Source organism: Palaemon carinicauda, chromosome 29, assembly GCF_036898095.1.
Source record: "Palaemon carinicauda isolate YSFRI2023 chromosome 29, ASM3689809v2, whole genome shotgun sequence".
NCBI classification, from domain to species: domain Eukaryota; kingdom Metazoa; phylum Arthropoda; class Malacostraca; order Decapoda; family Palaemonidae; genus Palaemon; species Palaemon carinicauda.
This window is the reverse complement of record NC_090753.1, coordinates 79,690,800-79,708,126: the sequence shown is the minus strand read 5'-3', so window position 1 is coordinate 79,708,126 and position 17,327 is coordinate 79,690,800. Positions and strand designations below refer to the sequence as shown.

At 41.5% G+C, this 17,327-nt stretch overlaps 1 protein-coding gene across 1 annotated transcript in view; it reads left to right on the top strand.

The window, feature by feature from the left end:
- Positions 1-9,972, top strand: part of LOC137622285 (RAB6A-GEF complex partner protein 2-like) — a 79,495-nt gene extending 69,523 nt beyond the window's left edge. The window contains exons 7-9 of the mRNA XM_068352845.1: positions 4,337-4,489; positions 5,650-5,827; positions 9,620-9,972. Of these exons, the coding sequence (XP_068208946.1) occupies positions 4,337-4,489; positions 5,650-5,827; positions 9,620-9,843 (555 nt within the window). The 3' untranslated portion in view covers positions 9,844-9,972. The remainder of the gene's footprint in view (positions 1-4,336; positions 4,490-5,649; positions 5,828-9,619) is intronic.
- Positions 9,973-17,327: the final 7,355 nt, after the last annotated feature.

The following is a 17,327-nucleotide window of genomic DNA, read 5'->3' as shown; positions in this document are numbered from 1 at the left end:
CTCCCTAGACCTAAGGGACGCCTACTTCCACGTCCCCATTCACTCAGACTCCCAACCTTTTCTGAGATTCGTTTTCGAAAATGTGGTTTACCAGTTTCGGGCCCTGTGCTTTGGCCTAAGCACAGCTCCTCTCGTGTTTACGAGGCTGATGAGGAATGTGGCCAAATTCCTCCACTTATCGGACATCCGAGCCTCCCTTTATTTGGACGACTGGCTTCTCAGAGCCTCTTCCAGTCGTCGCTGTCTGAAGGATCTCAAGTGGACTCTAGATCTGACCAAGGAATTGGGACTCCTAGTCAATTTGGAAAAGTCGCAACTGGTCCCATCCCAAACTATTGTGTATTTAGGGATGGAGATTCACAGTCTAGCTTTTCGGGCTTTTCCGGCGGCCCCCAGAATAAGTCAAGCCCTATTATTCATCCAGAACATGCTGAAGAAGGAACGCTGCTCAGTCAGGCTGTGGATGAGTCTGGTAGGGACGCTGTCATCCCTGGAACAATTTGTGTCACTAGGAAGACTACACCTCCGTCCGCTTCAATACCATCTAGCTTTTCACTGGAAAAAGGACAAGACGCTAGAAGCGGTCTCGATCCCGATTTCCGAAAAGATGAAGTCTTGTCTGACTTGGTGGAAGGACAATATCAACCTAAGAGAGGGTCTTCCCCTGGCTGTTCAGACTCCCAACCACGTTCTCTTCTCGGACGCATCGGACGTGGTCTGGGGCGCGACACTAGACGGTCGGGAATGCTCAGGACTGTGGAACTCGAGTCAGAGGAGCATGCATATCAACTGCAAGGAGCTGTTGGCAGTACATCTGGCCTTGAAAAGCTTCAAGTCTCTCCTTCGAGGCAAAGTGGTGGAAGTAAACTCAGACAACACCACGGCCTTGGCGTACATCTCCAAACAAGGAGGTACCCACTCACTGACGTTGTACGAGATCGCAAGGGACCTGCTCATCTGGTCAAAAGGTCAAGACATCTCCCTAGTAACGAGGTTCATCCAAGGCAGCTTGAATGTCATAGCAGATTGTCTCAGTCGGAAAGGGCAAGTAATTCCAACAGAATGGACCCTCCACAAGGATGTGTGCAAGAGACTTTGGGCCACTTGGGGCCAACCAACCATAGATCTCTTTGCAACCTCGCTGACCAAGAGGCTTCCAATCTATTGCTCCCCAGTCCCGGACCCAGCAGCAATACATATAGATGCCTTCCTCCTAGATTGGTCACATCTGGATCTCTACGCATTCCCACCGTTCAAGATTGTCAACAAGGTACTGCAGAAGTTCGCCTCTCACGAAGGGACAAGGTTGACGTTAGTTGCTCCCCTCTGGCCCGCGAGAGAATGGTTCACCGAGGTACTTCGATGGCTAGTAGACGTTCCCAGAAGTCTTCCTCTAAGGGTGGACCTTCTACGTCAGCCTCACGTAAAGAAGGTACACCAAAGCCTCCTCGCTCTTCGTCTGACTGCCTTCAGACTATCGAAAGACTCTCGAGAGCTAGAGGCTTTTCGAAGGAGGCAGCCAGTGCGATTGCTAGAGCAAGGAGAGCATCCACCATTAGAGTCTACCAGTCGAAGTGGGAAGTCTTCCGAGACTGGTGCAAGTCAGTTTCTGTATCCTCGACCAGTACCTCTGTAGCTCAAATAGCTGATTTTCTCTTATACCTGAGAAAAGGACGATCCCTTTCAGCTCCCACTATCAAGGGCTACAGAAGCATGTTGGCATCGGTCTTCCGGCATAGAGGCTTAGATCTTTCCAACAATAAAGATCTTCAAGACCTCCTTAAGTCTTTTGAGACCACCAAGGAGCGTCGTTTGGCTACCCCTGGATGGAATTTAGACGTGGTGCTAAGATTCCTCATGTCAGACAGGTTTGAGCCGTTACAATCAGCCTCCCTGAAAGATCTCACTCTAAAGACTCTTTTCCTGGTATGCTTAGCCTCGGCTAAAAGAGTCAGTGAGATTCATGCCTTCAGCAAGAACATCGGATTTTCGTCAGAAAAAGCCACCTGTTCGCTACAACTTGGTTTTCTAGCCAAAAATGAGCTGCCTTCTCGGCCTTGGCCTAAATCTTTCGATATTCCCAGCTTATCGGAGATTGTAGGCAATGAACTAGAAAGAGTCTTATGCCCTGTGAGAGCTCTTAAGTTCTATTTAAAGCGTACCAAACCTTTACGAGGCCAATCTGAAGCTTTATGGTGTTCAGTTAAGAAACCATCTTTGCCTATGTCAAAGAATGCTTTATCATACTTTATCAGACTGTTAATACGAGAAGCTCATTCACATCTGAGTGAGGAAGACCGAGCTTTGCTTAAGGTAAAGACGCACGAAGTTAGAGCTGTTGCAACTTCCGTGGCCTTTAAGCAAAATAGATCTCTGCGAAGTATAATGGACGCAACCTATTGGAGAAGCAAGTCAGTGTTCGCGTCTTTTTATCTAAAGGATGTCCAGTCTCTTTACGAGAACTGCTACACACTGGGACCATTCGTAGCAGCGAGTGCAGTAGTGGGTGAGGGCTCAACCACTATAATTCCCTAATTCCATATCCTTTTAATCTTTCTCTTGAAATGTTTTTAATGTTGTTTTTATGGGTTGTCCGGAAGGCTAAGAAGCCTTTCGCATCCTGGTTGATTTGGCGGGTGGTCAAAGTCATTTCTTGAGAGCGCCTAGATTAGGGGTTTGATGAGGTCCTGTTGTATGGGTTGCAGCCCTTGATACTTCAGCTCCTAGGGGTCTATCAGCATCCTAAGAGGATCGCGAGGCTCCGTAAGGAAGACGTACTTATAAGGCAGAGTAATCGTTCAAGTCGACTTCCTTACCAGGTACCTATTTATTTTGTTTTTGTTATTTTGATAACTTCTAAAATGAAATAAAAACTCTTAGCTCATAAAATGTAAACATATTTTACTGGTCTCTACCCACCATCCTGGGTGTGAATCAGCTATATATTCACCGGCTAAGTTAAATATTTAAAAATGATATTTTAATTATAAAATAAATTTTTGAATATACTTACCCGGTGAATATATAAATTAAATGACTCTCCCTTCCTCCCCAATAGAGACGCAGTGAGACGAGGAGAAAATTGAGTCTTTGTTTACATAGAGCTTGGTATCTGGCCGACAGATGGCGCTGATGGGCACACCCGCAACCTGTATAGCGATCGCTGGCGAGTTTTTTTGTACAGTTTTTGTCTGTCGAGCAACAGAGTTGCAGCTATATATTCACCGGGTAAGTATATTCAAAAATTTATTTTATAATTAAAATATCATTTTATGCAGTAGAAACATTGTAATTTGACAAGAATTTAGTGCACATGAAATGGAGTGATTTCAAAATCATGAAGTTCATGGCTTACTAGAACTCTATATAGTTATACATGTAAGATAGATAAGAATCTTGCTGAGCGGGTTTATAGTGGATGTGAATTACAGTACAGTACAGTAGATTGATATTTTCAGTGCTTAAGATGGTATGGGTACATGGTGAAAATGGAAGAGAACCCATCCCCTAGAAAACTGGTTAGTCAGTGTATGATAGGGGTTGGGGTAATCAGACACTGGCCAATAGATTTACCAATTAGATTTGGAAGAAAAGTTTTGAATGAGAACTAGACTTGATGAGATTTCCTGAAATGGAAAACGATTAGAACAACTAATCAGATATGTAAAACCCCCAAAGGGAAAATTATCAAATAAGAATATGAATGGTATTTGTATAAACTAGTTTTCAATTATATTAAAATTAAGCTTTAAAGCTTTTTCAGCCTTCAAATTGAAGCTTATGTACAGTGATAGCAAAAATACCATCACGATAAAGGATAATTTTTTGTGTCTGTAGATTTAGTGTTATTCTAAGATATTGGTTGTATTAGGGGCTATATATTCTAGAATGTTATCTACTAAAAACTCCGTCAATCAGCACTTGTTCGTCAGGTAATCATTGTTCATTTAGTATTGTTAGTTCTTTCGTCTTTCCTTATTGTGATCGGAATTTGGAATTACAAATACATTTCTGTTCTAAGAGTTACCCAGTATTTGTATTGGTTAATTTTCCTACACCATAATTGTTCAAATGAATTTGGAATTTTACTAAATGTCATTTTGTGCCAGAATTTAGAATTTAGGATTAAGTGTGAAGATGATTTTATAAGTTTCTCAATAATTTCAAATGGAATAGTGAAAATAATTTTAATATTCTATAATATATGAGGTTTCAGTAACTTTTCAAGAATTTTTATGTTCTTACAGTGGTCTGGTTTTGCCTGTTACTGACCTCAAGATATTTCTAATTGTAAATTTGTTTTCAATTTATTATATAGACAACCTGCTTTTTCCAGAACCTGTCAACTCGAAAGAATTTAACACAGTACAATATAACAAATGCACGTGGGAAAGTAGTGCATTTTTGCATCTATAAAACTAGCTTCAGGCTGGGGGAAGATATCATAGCTACATTCGATTTTAGCACTGCTGAAGTTCCGTGTGTGCAGGTAAGTCACTTTGTTTATTGTAAAGAACCTAATGTTTGAAGCACCAGTCAAATCTATTAGGTATAGTAGTACTTTATATGATAAATATGCCAGTTTCATAGCTAGACTCCTATACAAATAACTTGATAAAGTATTTCTCTGTGAGTATGTTTAGTAAGATTGCATATGTTTTTATTTCATGGAAATTATTAAAAGTACAGCAAAGCCCTGGTAATTTGATCTTTAAAAATTAATCTTAGATAAACACAGTCCCATGAAATAGTAACCTTTGATTTTTACTTTTTTCCAGTGTGTTTGAAATTAATAAATTGTACTGGTTTCTTTGTAATGACTTAACTGTACTAGTGTTTGTATCTTCTTTGCTTGCATCAGCTTGGGAATATATGCGTTCCTGTTTGCTGTATATTACTATTGGTGATGGAAGAGAATAACTTAGTCTTCATTCTTTCTTTATACTATTCTCTTTTCCAATCTTATTCATTTGGAAGATTTATTGAAAATAGTGTCATAGAAGTGGGACAGTTTTATATATTAAAATGTATACTCAACATAATACATTTTTAAAACTGCCAAGATTGGTAATGATTATATAAAGCTTTTGTAAATAAGATTTAAATTGAAAATATATAAAAGATAAGGTAAATTAATCCTAAGCACTATTGTTTATGTAAAGGAGACTACCACCTAAAATTAAATATAAAAAGTCCCTTGTGAAGTGAACTGATAAGGTTACTTACATTAGGTAGCAGCAGTAGGGGACTCAGCAGTATGAAGCTTCATCTGTGGTGGAAATGTGGGAGGGTGGGCTGTGGCACCCTAGCAGTACCAGCTGAACTCGGCTGAGTCCCTGGTTAGGCTGGAGGAACGTAGAGAGTAGAGGTCCCCTTTTTTGTTTTGTTTCTTGTTGTTGTCGGCTACCCCCCAAAATTGGGGGAAGTGCCTTTGGTATATGTATGTATGTATTAGTTTGAGGAAGTATAATAAATAAAGTAGAGTATAAGTTTATTTTATACCATTACTGCAAAGGGCATATACTGCATTCCTATGGTAGTGATGTCCATTGGTTGAAAAATAGATAATCTTGCATTCTCAATTTTGCGCAGTGTCCACAACAGCTCAGGAATTTATCTTAACGTAAATGTATATTCTTTCCCTTTCAGTACTCGGTAACTCTTCAGAGTGAAGAAGTGATAGCTGAAGCTTGTCGACAGCGTCCGTCGCAGAAACCCATGATTATGGCTTACAGCAAAACTCATGAAATGTGTCTGAATATGACTCATACGCATTTGTTACTTCCAGTACCTCTCCATGTCACTCCAACATTTAGTACTGATATAGGTAAGTTATAGCTTATTCTTCTAGGTGACAAGTGCAATCTTATTCTCTTTGTGTCCTCTTAATATGGCTTCATGCATTTGTAATGAAAAAAGGGAAAGAAACATAAAATTTAGTCAGAAATGGGATATTGAAGTTTGTGTTGAAGTATCAATTACTTAATTTGTATCTTGATTATCAGTCAACTTCTTTTAAGAGCTGTAGACTGGTTCTGACTACTTTTAAGAGTTCTATTGTAATATATTATAAGTTTGGTTCTTCCAGTCTCCTATTTTTTCCATTATAAATGAGGTAATTGTGAGTATGAATTATGGAAAATCAGAGAGGGAAAAGGGGTCCTACCATATTTAAAATACAGTAAGTCCTTGGGTTACAACAGTTTCGACTTACAACGTTTCATGGATGCAATGCAGTTCTGATAAAGGAATTGTACAATCAGCCCTCCGTCTTTGTGGGAGTCGGGTAACGGATACCCGTGAAGGTAAAAAACCATGTAATATTTATGCCCTAAGGGGAATCAACTCATAACTTCCTGAAACCAGTGACCATTGCCAAAGTGCAGTAGATTAACACCTAAGATAGCTCAGTGTACATTGTTTTCATATGGTTTCTACTATGGTATTGTAGTTTATATTACTTTATAAAAGTAATTATTCATTATTATTATTAATTCAGTATAAGAAAGTAAGGTGACCCATAACACGTAAGTCATTGCCATGCAACCCTGTGTATGAGTAACAATAAAACACTTTTGCTCCTAACAAACAATACTCAGTGATATAGTAGTGTACAGTGTACATTATTACTCTCATAGGGGATTGTTGTTTTAGTGAGGTCGCCTCACAACCCTAATAACTTGTAGCCAAATTTGTAGCATGTAAGTACATGCATTACTGTATTTCATATACAGTACTGTACTGTAAATACAGTGTTAATAATTCTGTTTCAATGAACGCATGAATTCACTTAGACAATTAATATTAAAAGTACTGTAAGAGAAAAAAAAAGACTACAGTTTGTGTACAACACCGCTTGGTGTTTACAAAGTTCTATGCAGCAAAATCTCTTGATACATGATGCAGTCCTTGGAGTGCAGTAGTAGCATTGAATATTGAACGTGAAATTTTTATTATTATTATTAATTGCTAAGCTACAACCCTAGTTGGAAAAGCAGGATGCTATAAGCCCAGGGGGCCCAAGAGGGAAAATAGACGAGTGAGGAAAGGAAACAAGGGAAAATTATTAAATATTTCAAGAGCAGTAACAACATTAAAATAAATATATCCTAAATAAACTATAAATACTTTAACAAAACAAAAGGAAGAGAATTCAGATAGAATATTGTGCCCAAGTGTACCCTCAAGCAAGAGAACTCTAACCCAAGACAGTGGAAGACCATGGTACAGAGGCTATGGCACTACCCAAGACAAGAGAACAATGGTTTGATTTTGGAGTGTCCTTCTAGAAGAGCTGCTTACCATAGCTAAAGAGTCCCTTCTACCCTTACCAAGAGGAGAGTAGACACTGAATATTTACAGTGCAGTAGTTAACCCCTTGGGTGAAGAAGAATTGTTTGATAATCACAGTGTTGTCAGTTGTATGAGGACAGAGGAGAATCTGTAAAGAATAGGCCAGACTATTCGGTGTATGCGTAGGCAAAGGGAAAGAACAGTAACCAGAGAGAAGGATTCAGTGTACTACTGTCTGGCCAGTCAAAGGACCCTATAACACTCTAGCGGAAATGTACATGTTATTATTCTGACATACGCAGTACGTAACATCGTTACATAAGATACGTAATTTAACACTGCTGTAAACAAAAGAAAAATAATTATTAGTTTTATATACGAATGGATTGATCTCTCTCTCTTACGCACTCATATAGAGATCATATTTAAAAAAAGAAAGCACTTTTTCTTTTTTATCTGTATTTAAGGCTTCTCTGTGTTTTTAGTCTTAGATTATGACTTTACTACTGATTTGGCATAGCTATATGACTTTGGTGATTACATACAGTACTGTATTTAGGTATGTTCCAACTCGTATCAAAACTAGAGTTACATGTTGTAGGAACGGATATCCATTATAACCATAGGGTATACTGTAAATCATCGTACCTATCCACAAATATAAGGGACAGGGCTCTGCCAAATGAAATAAAAATGCTATATTGTTCCCTCTGAGTTGGTGGAGATGATAATTAGTGTTAATGCTCTGTATTACCCATCGAGGGTGGGCTGTGGCACCCTAGCAGTACCAGCTGAACTCGGTTGAGTCCCTTGTTAGGCTGGGAGGAACGTAGAGAGTAGAGGTCCCCTTTTTTGTTTTGTTTCATTGTTGATGTCGGCTACCCCCCAAAATTGGGGGAAGTGCCTTGGTATATGGATGTATGTAGTACCCATCCAGAACACTGTATACATGGTTTATTCAGTATGATGTCATAATGCTATGTTTTATTTTACTGAAATGCAGTACTGTATGGAGCTCATGTTACAAATAAAGTGACTGAGATCTCAAAATTTGAGATGTGTGAAATGTAATAAGAAAGGATATAATATAGTTCATAAGAAAGCATTAGAAATGGAATGAGTCGAGTGACAACCAGCATAAATGCCTTCAAAATCATAGAGAAATGGGGTGGATGAAAGTTTAGACTAGATTATAGTTTGAATTTAGGTTTATTTACCATTTGTTGCAGGTTACGATAGTTTACCATTGATTTTTTGCTGGCTTGGTTTGGGTATTTGGAAAAATTACTAGAATTGGCTAGAAAATTAGATACAGTAGATTTATCCTATGTGGATATCATGGTGAGGGGTAGATGGAGATGGTAAGTTATAGAAAATTAGAAAGTGAAAAGGGGTTCTACCATATTTGAAAAACCATTCTATAAATTGAAAGTAGAGGAAAGCCAAATAAAAATCAAGATGCTGTACTGCACTGTATTATTATTTTTGAGGTAATACAGACACATCATGGTAAAGAGAACAACTGAATTTCCTTGTGAATTCATAGTCTATTAAATCATTCTGGAAAAAGGCTTCATGATTTGCATTAATGCACTGTATTAAGCATCCAGAACATACATGACTTGCTAACTGCGACAATATTATGCTAAGATTTTTGGCTGTAATGCAGTAGGGAGCTCATACTGTATTAACAAATACTGTAGAGTTTCCGAAAGGTGTTTATTGGACTGAGATTTCAAAGCTTGAGAGGGTTGGAACTTGGGATGAGAAAGGATAAGGATAGGATGTATAGCCAATTTCTTTTAGCGAAGCATATTTGCACCGACTCGCAGGGTTGCCCTTTTAGCTCGGAAAAATTTCCTGATCGCTAAAAGCACCGTTTCGAGTTGGTGCAAATCTGCCTCGCTAAAAGAAATGGACTATAGTTGATTTAATAGAAGTAGAAATGGAAACAGTTGAGGTATTACCATTATGAAGGCTGAGAAAATCATGGAGAAGTGGGATAGGTCGTGATATACTGTATAGTACTAGACTAGACAAGAATCTATTCACATTTAACCTTGTGAAATAAAATTTGATGTAAAAGCTTAAATGAAAATGATGAGTAACATAATTATGAATATAAAGTTAAATTGGAAATAATATCAAGGAGCAACCATTTATTCTTGATAGGGAAGTCTATGTTGTAAGTGGCGTAGACTTTTAATATATTTGCCGCTAATAATTTCTTAATGCCTTTAAATTTCCTCTGATATAAATATATTAAAAGGAAAAGAGATCAGTTAATTAAGTTAATGATACATTATGACTGATCCATCTTTTTCAGTGACCCTCCAGTGGCGTTTACATTTTGAGTTTGTGACGAGCGTAAATGAAATTGCTGGACCATCACCGCCGTCCGGAACCAAAGATCAAGTGGAGTGGCGTGCACCGAGTGCTTTGAATATTGAAACTATGGTTTGGGATTTGCCAATCACTATTCTACCCACTACCCCAAACCAAGTAGCCCAAGCAATATGTATGCCTGCGCAACAAAGTCTTCCGTTATAAAAACTTATAAAGTTTAATATAATTTTTATAGCGTATCAGATTATAATCTATGGATTTTGTTATTGTTGTATGTATGTTTGAGAAATTATATATATATATGTAGTTTGGTTCATAAAAGGTGAGATTGAGTGAGGAAGTTTTTCAACCTGTACTTTTTAAAAACTGGAAGTATTTATGGTAATTATTATTCTTGATAGATTTGGTGAGCACCATCTTGTAATGAATTCTATGTCCAGAATGAAAGCAACTTATAACCAGCCAACACACTTCAGAAGAAAAGGGCAAAGGGGAAAAAGGAGAACAAGATAAGGTAGTGTCCCTATCCAACAAAAGTAAAGTAGTTTCCGATGATTTAATACAGTTCATGCAAACTATTAATGATCCAACTATAACCTATTCCCACAAAATCATAGAGTTAATCTTGACAGGTAAAAATTAAATGAATCTTCGGCCCTTGGACTGTTCCAAGTAACCTCTATAGTGCTCTCATCATTGAATGTTAAATAAAAGACTTCTTGATCAAGAGTAACTTGATGCCTCAGTCCCACATCAGTTGATCATAGCAGACAAGACTGGAGGACAGTACTGTATTAGGTACAGACTATGAAAGGTAAGAAAAGTACACAAAGTATGAATTAATTCAATCTCTAGTATTTTCTTTAAAAAAAAGTTTATTTCCTCTTCCATTTTCCTATGGAATATTTAGTTGTTACTGTACCTTGCCAAGCAGATTGTGTTTAGCTTGCAAAGAAATAATTATTTCTATGAATCTCCCCTGATGTTCATATAGCTTTATCTTGAAGCTGACTCAATACTTAACTTTTAATTGGGGATGTTTTTTTTAATTGTTTGTATGTTGGCAAAAGTAGTTCACTTGCTTTGATAATGTGTTTTATTTTTATGTTTGGAGGATAGTAGTTTGCTTACAGTAACACACTAAGTTATCTTCAGTCAACAGTGGACCTCTTTGAGTATTCAACGTTAAGTAAAGTAACATTTACGATTATCATCATCATCATCATCTCCTCCTACGGCTATTGACTCAAAGGGCCTTTGTTAGATTTTGCCAGTCGTCTCTATCTTCAATACTTTTCCATTCATCGTCTCCTACTTCCTGCTTTATAGCCCTTAGCCATGTAGGGCTGGGTCTTCCAACTCTTCTAGTGCCTTGCGAAGCCCTGTTAAACGTTTGGTGAACTAATCTCTCTTGGGGAGTGCGAAGAGCATGCCCAAACCATCTCCCTCTACCCCTCACCATGATCTCAGCCACATATGGCTCTCGAGTAATCTCTCTTATAGTTTCATTTCTAATCTTGTCCTGCCATATAATTCCCAATATTCTTCCGAGTGCTTTGTTCTCAAATCTAGAAAATCTGTTCGCTATTGTTTCATTGTCATACCACTACTCATGTCCATACAGTAACACCAATCTCGCTAAACTGATATACAGCCTGATTTTAGTATGTATTTCAGGGAATTTGATTTCCAAATATTACTTAACCTAGCTATTGTCTGATTTGCTTTTTTCAATCTGTCATTTAACTCTAATTCTAAAGACCCTGTATTAGAGATCATAGTTCCTAAATATTTAAATGATTCCACCTCATTAATCCTTTCTCCTTCCAATGATAATTCATCTTGCATTGCATATTCCGTTCTCATGATCTCTGTCTTTCTTCTATTTATCTTTAGCCCAACTTCATGTGATATTTCATGCATTCTGGTAAACAAGCTTTGCAAGTCCTGTGGTGTTCTGGTTATAAGAACAGCGTCATCAGCATACTCTAGGTCAACTAATTTCCTGTTACCAATCCAGTCCAATCCTTCTCCAACATCCCCAACTGTTATGTGCATTACAAAATCCGTGAGGAGGATAAACAACATAGGTGACAACACATTACCTTGGAGTACTCCATTGTTCACTGGAAATTCATTTACTGTATGCCTTAGTAATTTTGCTTTGTTTATATTTAGTTCAGGGAAAGTCCAGAGAAGATTGTAAATTGTCCATTTCTATTTGTGCTTCCTTTGCTATTTCCTGAATCTTGTTCAAATTTTTGGACAGGCAGTTTTCGAGATATTGTGCGAGAGTTGAAGTAGATGCTGATGATCAACCTCTTGTTAACTGTAGAGTATAAAAGCAGAATATTGTAAGTTTTTGGTAGAAGGGAAAGAGAATTTTCTGTACAATTATGAATTTACTTTAGTAAGCTTAAAGTTGAATCTTGTTTTGAACAGAAGTGAGCCCAATTTAAGTAGGATCGAAACATTTACTGAGTTAGTACTAAACAAAGCAAGAGCTCTACTTCTTCTTCTACTTCTTAGTCTGCATCTTTTCCCACCTTTATGTGGGGTCGATGTTCTAGCCAGCATTCTCCATCTACCTCTGTCCCACACTTCATCACCGGGGTCAAGGTTTAAAACCACTTTGGGTGATAAACTTGGTTTTGACCTTAACTCAGGTTGAAAAGATGCGAACATCTTGGTAGCTGTCCTTGAAGTCATTATGTTTACCTTACTAGTTATTATTATTATTATTATTAATATTATTATTTTTTCAATATTTAACTTAGCCGGTGATTATAATAGCTGCAGCTCTGCTGCTCGACAGAAAACTCTACGGAAAAAATCCGCCAGCGATCGCTATGCAGGTAGGGGGTGTACTTCAACAGCGCCATCTGTCGTCCAAGTACCCAGTACTCATTGTAAACAAAGAACTCAATTTTCTCTCTGTCGTGCTACCGGCAAGACCTACTAATTCGCTGTTGCTAACTGGATTTGTTTTCACAACTATTTGGTGAAGTACACTATTCTAGTTTTGAGCTTTCGCTGTGCAGGCTTTCTCTTCAATAAATCCTTGCATTCTTTTTTTGATATCGGATTATTTGTTGATGACTTTGGATAATTTTTTAATTCCCCTTTGACCAATTCAAAATGGCTGACCCTTCTCAAGTCCCAAAATTCAGGAAGTGTAATGCTAGGGACTGTTCAAGGCGTCTTCCGAAGGCCTCTATCGATCCTCACACCGTTTGTTCCAATTGTCGGGATAAAACCTGTCAATTGGAAGATCGATGTGAGGAATGCGTTGGGCTTTCGGAATTCGATTTTATCGAATTCCAAAAATATACACGTAGGCTAGAGAGAGATAGAGTCAGGAGAAGTTCATCTCGTTCTGTTGATTTTTCCTCTCCTCATGCCCCACAACCTATTCCTTCCCCTGTAGTGGTTGCTCCTAATCCCCCTTCTGGCACTCAGGAACCTTCGATGGCTGATATGATGCGTGCCATCCAAGCTCTGGGTGAGAGAGTTGAGTCCCTGGCTAGTGACCGTAACCAGCTCATGGCGGACGTCAAGGAGCTGAAGTGTAAAAGTGCAGTGGGAACTGATCAAGTGAGTGATAGTGTTGTGGATAGTGTTGCGCTTGAGGGTTCGTCTGTTCGTGCCTGTCGTCCTCCTAGTCCGGGACCTCTTGCAAGCTCCCAAGTCCAGGGGAGAAGCAATGTCGTACGACCAATGGGTTCGAGAGGCTTTAATCAGCGAACAGACGTTCCCTCCGTGGTTTCGGGCGTATCTACCCAAGATCGCCCCACCCACACAAAGACGAGAGAGCCCATTTATTCCTCGTCTGCGGAAGAGGTTTCTCGCAAGAAACCATGGACCAAGGTCTCACGACCACTTAAGCGCAAGTCGGTCCCTTCCGCGCAAGTCCAACGGCCCAGTTGTAGCCACTGGGTCAGTTCGGACTCGCTGCAGTCTTCCGATGACTGCTCACCTCCTAAGAGAGGCAAAGCGGTACCGCCTCAGGCAGTTACACCGTCTGTCGCCGCACCTGCTCCTGCAGACCCTAAGTGGTCTTTGCTGCAGACCATGCAGTCCCAATTAACGTCTCTGATGCAGGACTTTCGTGCGGAGAAGGTTGCTGCTGCACCAGCCTCTTGCCTACAACCAACCACACACTCGGTTGTGCGTCCTGTGGACGCTGAGGCAACCTTCTTGCGCACTCCAGCTGAGAGAGTCCCGCCACCCATGCGTTCCAGTGTGCCCTGCCAGCCGCATGTTGACGTTCAGCGACGCACGGAGCCTTCCGTTGACGTTCGCGAGGTACAACAACCGTCAGAGTTGTTTTGTTTTGACGCGGTGCGTCAACCTCCGCAACCCAGTGTGGTTGCCACTGCTCACCCTCATCAGATTAGACAGTCTGGAGTAGACGCTGTGCGTCCCCGCGCTGCTATGGTTGTTGCCAGCTCACAGACTGGGCAACAGTTCCATGACGTTGCGTCCGGTTCAGTCACGCGTGCACCCGTGCGACCGGACTCAGCTAACCAGCCGTTATCTACTCCATTGCCGCTTCCTCCTCAATACTCGGATGATGGACTTTCTGAGGATGATGATGCGGCACACGTTGATGAACCACATTCGGACCTTGACGAGCCTAAGTCCACGCAACCCTCTTTGGACTTTAGAAAAGTTCTTGCTCTGTTCAAAGAGATGTTTCCGGACCAGTTTGTGTCTGTGGCTCCGCGCTCTCCTCCGTCAGAGTTTGTATTAGGTACGCCGTCATCCTCGCCTGCCTTTACTAGACTCGTCCTCGCACGCTCGTCCAAGAGAGCTTTACGAGTGATAGGAGAATGGATGCAGTCCAAAAAGAGTCTAGGGAAGACAGCCTTTACGTTTCCCCCTGCTAGACTCTCTTCCAGATCGAGCGTCTGGTATGCCACGGGAGAAGTTCTCGGCTTGGGAGTTCCTGCCTCTGCCCAGGGCGACTTCTCAAGTCTTGTAGACTCTCCCCGCAGGCTAGCCATGAGACGCTCTAAGATATGTTGGTCATCTTCGGACCTAGACCACCTGTTGAAAGGGATATTTAGAGCCTTCGAGGTCTTCAACTTTTTAGACTGGTGTCTGGGAGCTTTGAGCAGGAAGATCTCCCCGACAGAGAAGGAAACTTCCTTGCTCATCATGTCCTGCATGGACAAGGCCATACGTGACGGGTCTAGTGAGCTTGCTGCATCGTTCGTATCCGGAGTCCTCAAGAAGCGTGAGAACCTTTGCTCTTTCCTGTCAGCTGGAGTGACACCTTGTCAAAGATCCGAACTTCTGTTTGCTCCTCTTTCTAAGTGCCTTTTTCCAGAGGACTTGATTAAGGAGATTGCTGCTTCTTTGATACAGAAGGACACTCATGACCTGGTTGCGTCCTCTGCCCGCAAAGCCACCCCTTTGCCTACCTTGTCAGCTAGACCAAGGATGGACACTCCAGCGTCCCGATTTATTCCGCCCTTTCGTGGCAGAGCCTCCAGCAGAGGAGGTGCTCGTGCCGAAGGGAGACGTGGGAAGAAGAAAGGAACCAAGTCCTTTAAAAGCAGAGTCTGACTGCCAACTTCTTCAGACAGCAGTGGGAGCCAGACTCAAGAACTTCTGGCAGACCTGGGAGAAGAGAGGCGCAGATGCACAATCTGTGAAGTTGCTCAGAGAGGGGTACAAGATCCCGTTTGTACGAAAACCCCCTCTAGCAACGTCTCCCATCGATCTCTCTCCCAGGTACAGAGAGGAAGACAAGAGACGAGCATTGAAACAGGAGGTGTCTCTCTTACTAGAAAAGGGAGCGGTAGTCAAAGTCCTGGACCATCAAACCCCGGACTTCTACAACCGTCTCTTCTTAGTGGCAAAGAAGACAGGAGGGTGGAGGCCGGTGCTAGACGTCAGTGCGCTGAATGTCTTTGTCACAAAGCAGACGTTCTCCATGAGACCACAAAGTCCGTTCTAGCAGCGGTCAGAAGGGAAGACTGGATGGTCTCTTTAGACCTAAGGGACGCATACTTCCACGTCCCCATCCACCCAGACTCCCAACCTTTTCTGAGATTTGTTTACGAAAAGGTTGTCTACCAGTTTCAAGCCCTGTGCTTTGGCCTAAGCACAGCTCCTCTTGTGTTTACGAGGCTGATGAGGAATGTAGCCAAATTCCTTCATTTAGCGGACATCCGAGCCTCCCTCTATTTGGACGACTGGCTTCTAAGAGCTTCTTCCAGTCGTCGCTGTCTGAAGGATCTAAAGTGGACTCTAGATCTGACCAAGGAATTGGGTCTCCTTGTCAATATGGAAAAGTCTCAAGTGGTCCCATCCCAAACTATTGTGTATTTAGGGATGGAGATTCACAGTCTAGCTTTTCGGGCTTTTCCGTCGGCCCCCAGAACAAGTCAAGCCCTGTTATGCATCCAGAACATGCTGAAGAAGGAACGATGTTCAGTCAGGCAGTGGATGAGTCTGATAGGGACACTATCATCCCTGGAACAGTTCGTATCATTAGGAAGACTACACCTCCGTCCTCTTCAATATCACCTAGCTGTTTACTGGAAAAAGGACAAGACGCTAGAAGCGGTCTCGATCCCCATTTCCGAGAAGATGAAGTCTTCCCTGACTTGGTGGAAGGACAGTATCAGCCTCAGAGAGGGTCAGCCCCTGGCTGTTCAGACTCCCAACCCCGTTCTCTTCTCGGACGCATCGGACACAGGCTGGGGCGCGACATTGGACGGTCGGGAATGCTCGGAAACTTGGAACTCGAGTCAAAGGACAATGCATATCAACTGCAAGGAGCTACTGGCAGTTCATCTGGCCTTGAAAAGCTTCAAGTCTCTCCTTCAAGGCAAAGTGGTGGAGGTGAACTCGGACAACACCACGGCTTTGGTGTACATCTCCAAGCAAGGAGGGACCCACTCTATGACGTTGTACGAGATCGCAAGGGACCTCCTCACCTGGTCAAAAGGTCTAAACATTTCACTAGTAACAAGGTTCATCCAAGGCAACTTGAATGTCATAGCAGATTGCCTCAGTCGGAAGGGACAAATCATTCCAACAGAATGGACCCTACACAAGGATGTGTGCAAGAGACTTTGGGCCACATGGGGCCAGCCAACCATAGATCTCTTCGCAACCTCGAGGACCAAGAGGCTCCCAATATATTGCTCACCAATCCCGGACCCAGCAGCAGTTCATATAGATGCCTTTCTCCTAGATTGGTCACATCTAGACCTATATGCATTCCCCCCGTTCAAGATTGTCAACAAGGTACTGCAGAAGTTCTCCTCTCACGAAGGGACAAGGTTGACGTTAGTTGCTCCCCTCTGGCCCGCGAGAGAATGGTTCACCGAGGTACTTCGATGGCTAGTGGACGTTCCCAGAACTCTTCCTCTAAGGGTGGACCTTCTACGTCAGCCACGCGTAAAGAAGGTACACCAAGGCCTCCACGCTCTTCGTCTGACTGCCTTCAGACTATCGAAAGACTCTCGAGAGCTAGAGGCTTTTCGAAGGAGGCAGCCAGGGCGATTGCTAGAGCAAGGAGGACATCCACCCTTAGAGTCTACCAATCGAAGTGGGAAGTCTTCCGAAACTGGTGCAAGTCAGTATCGGTATCCTCGACCAGTACCTCTGTAACTCAAATAGCTGACTTCCTTTTATACCTGAGGAAAGAACGATCTCTTTCAGCTCCCACT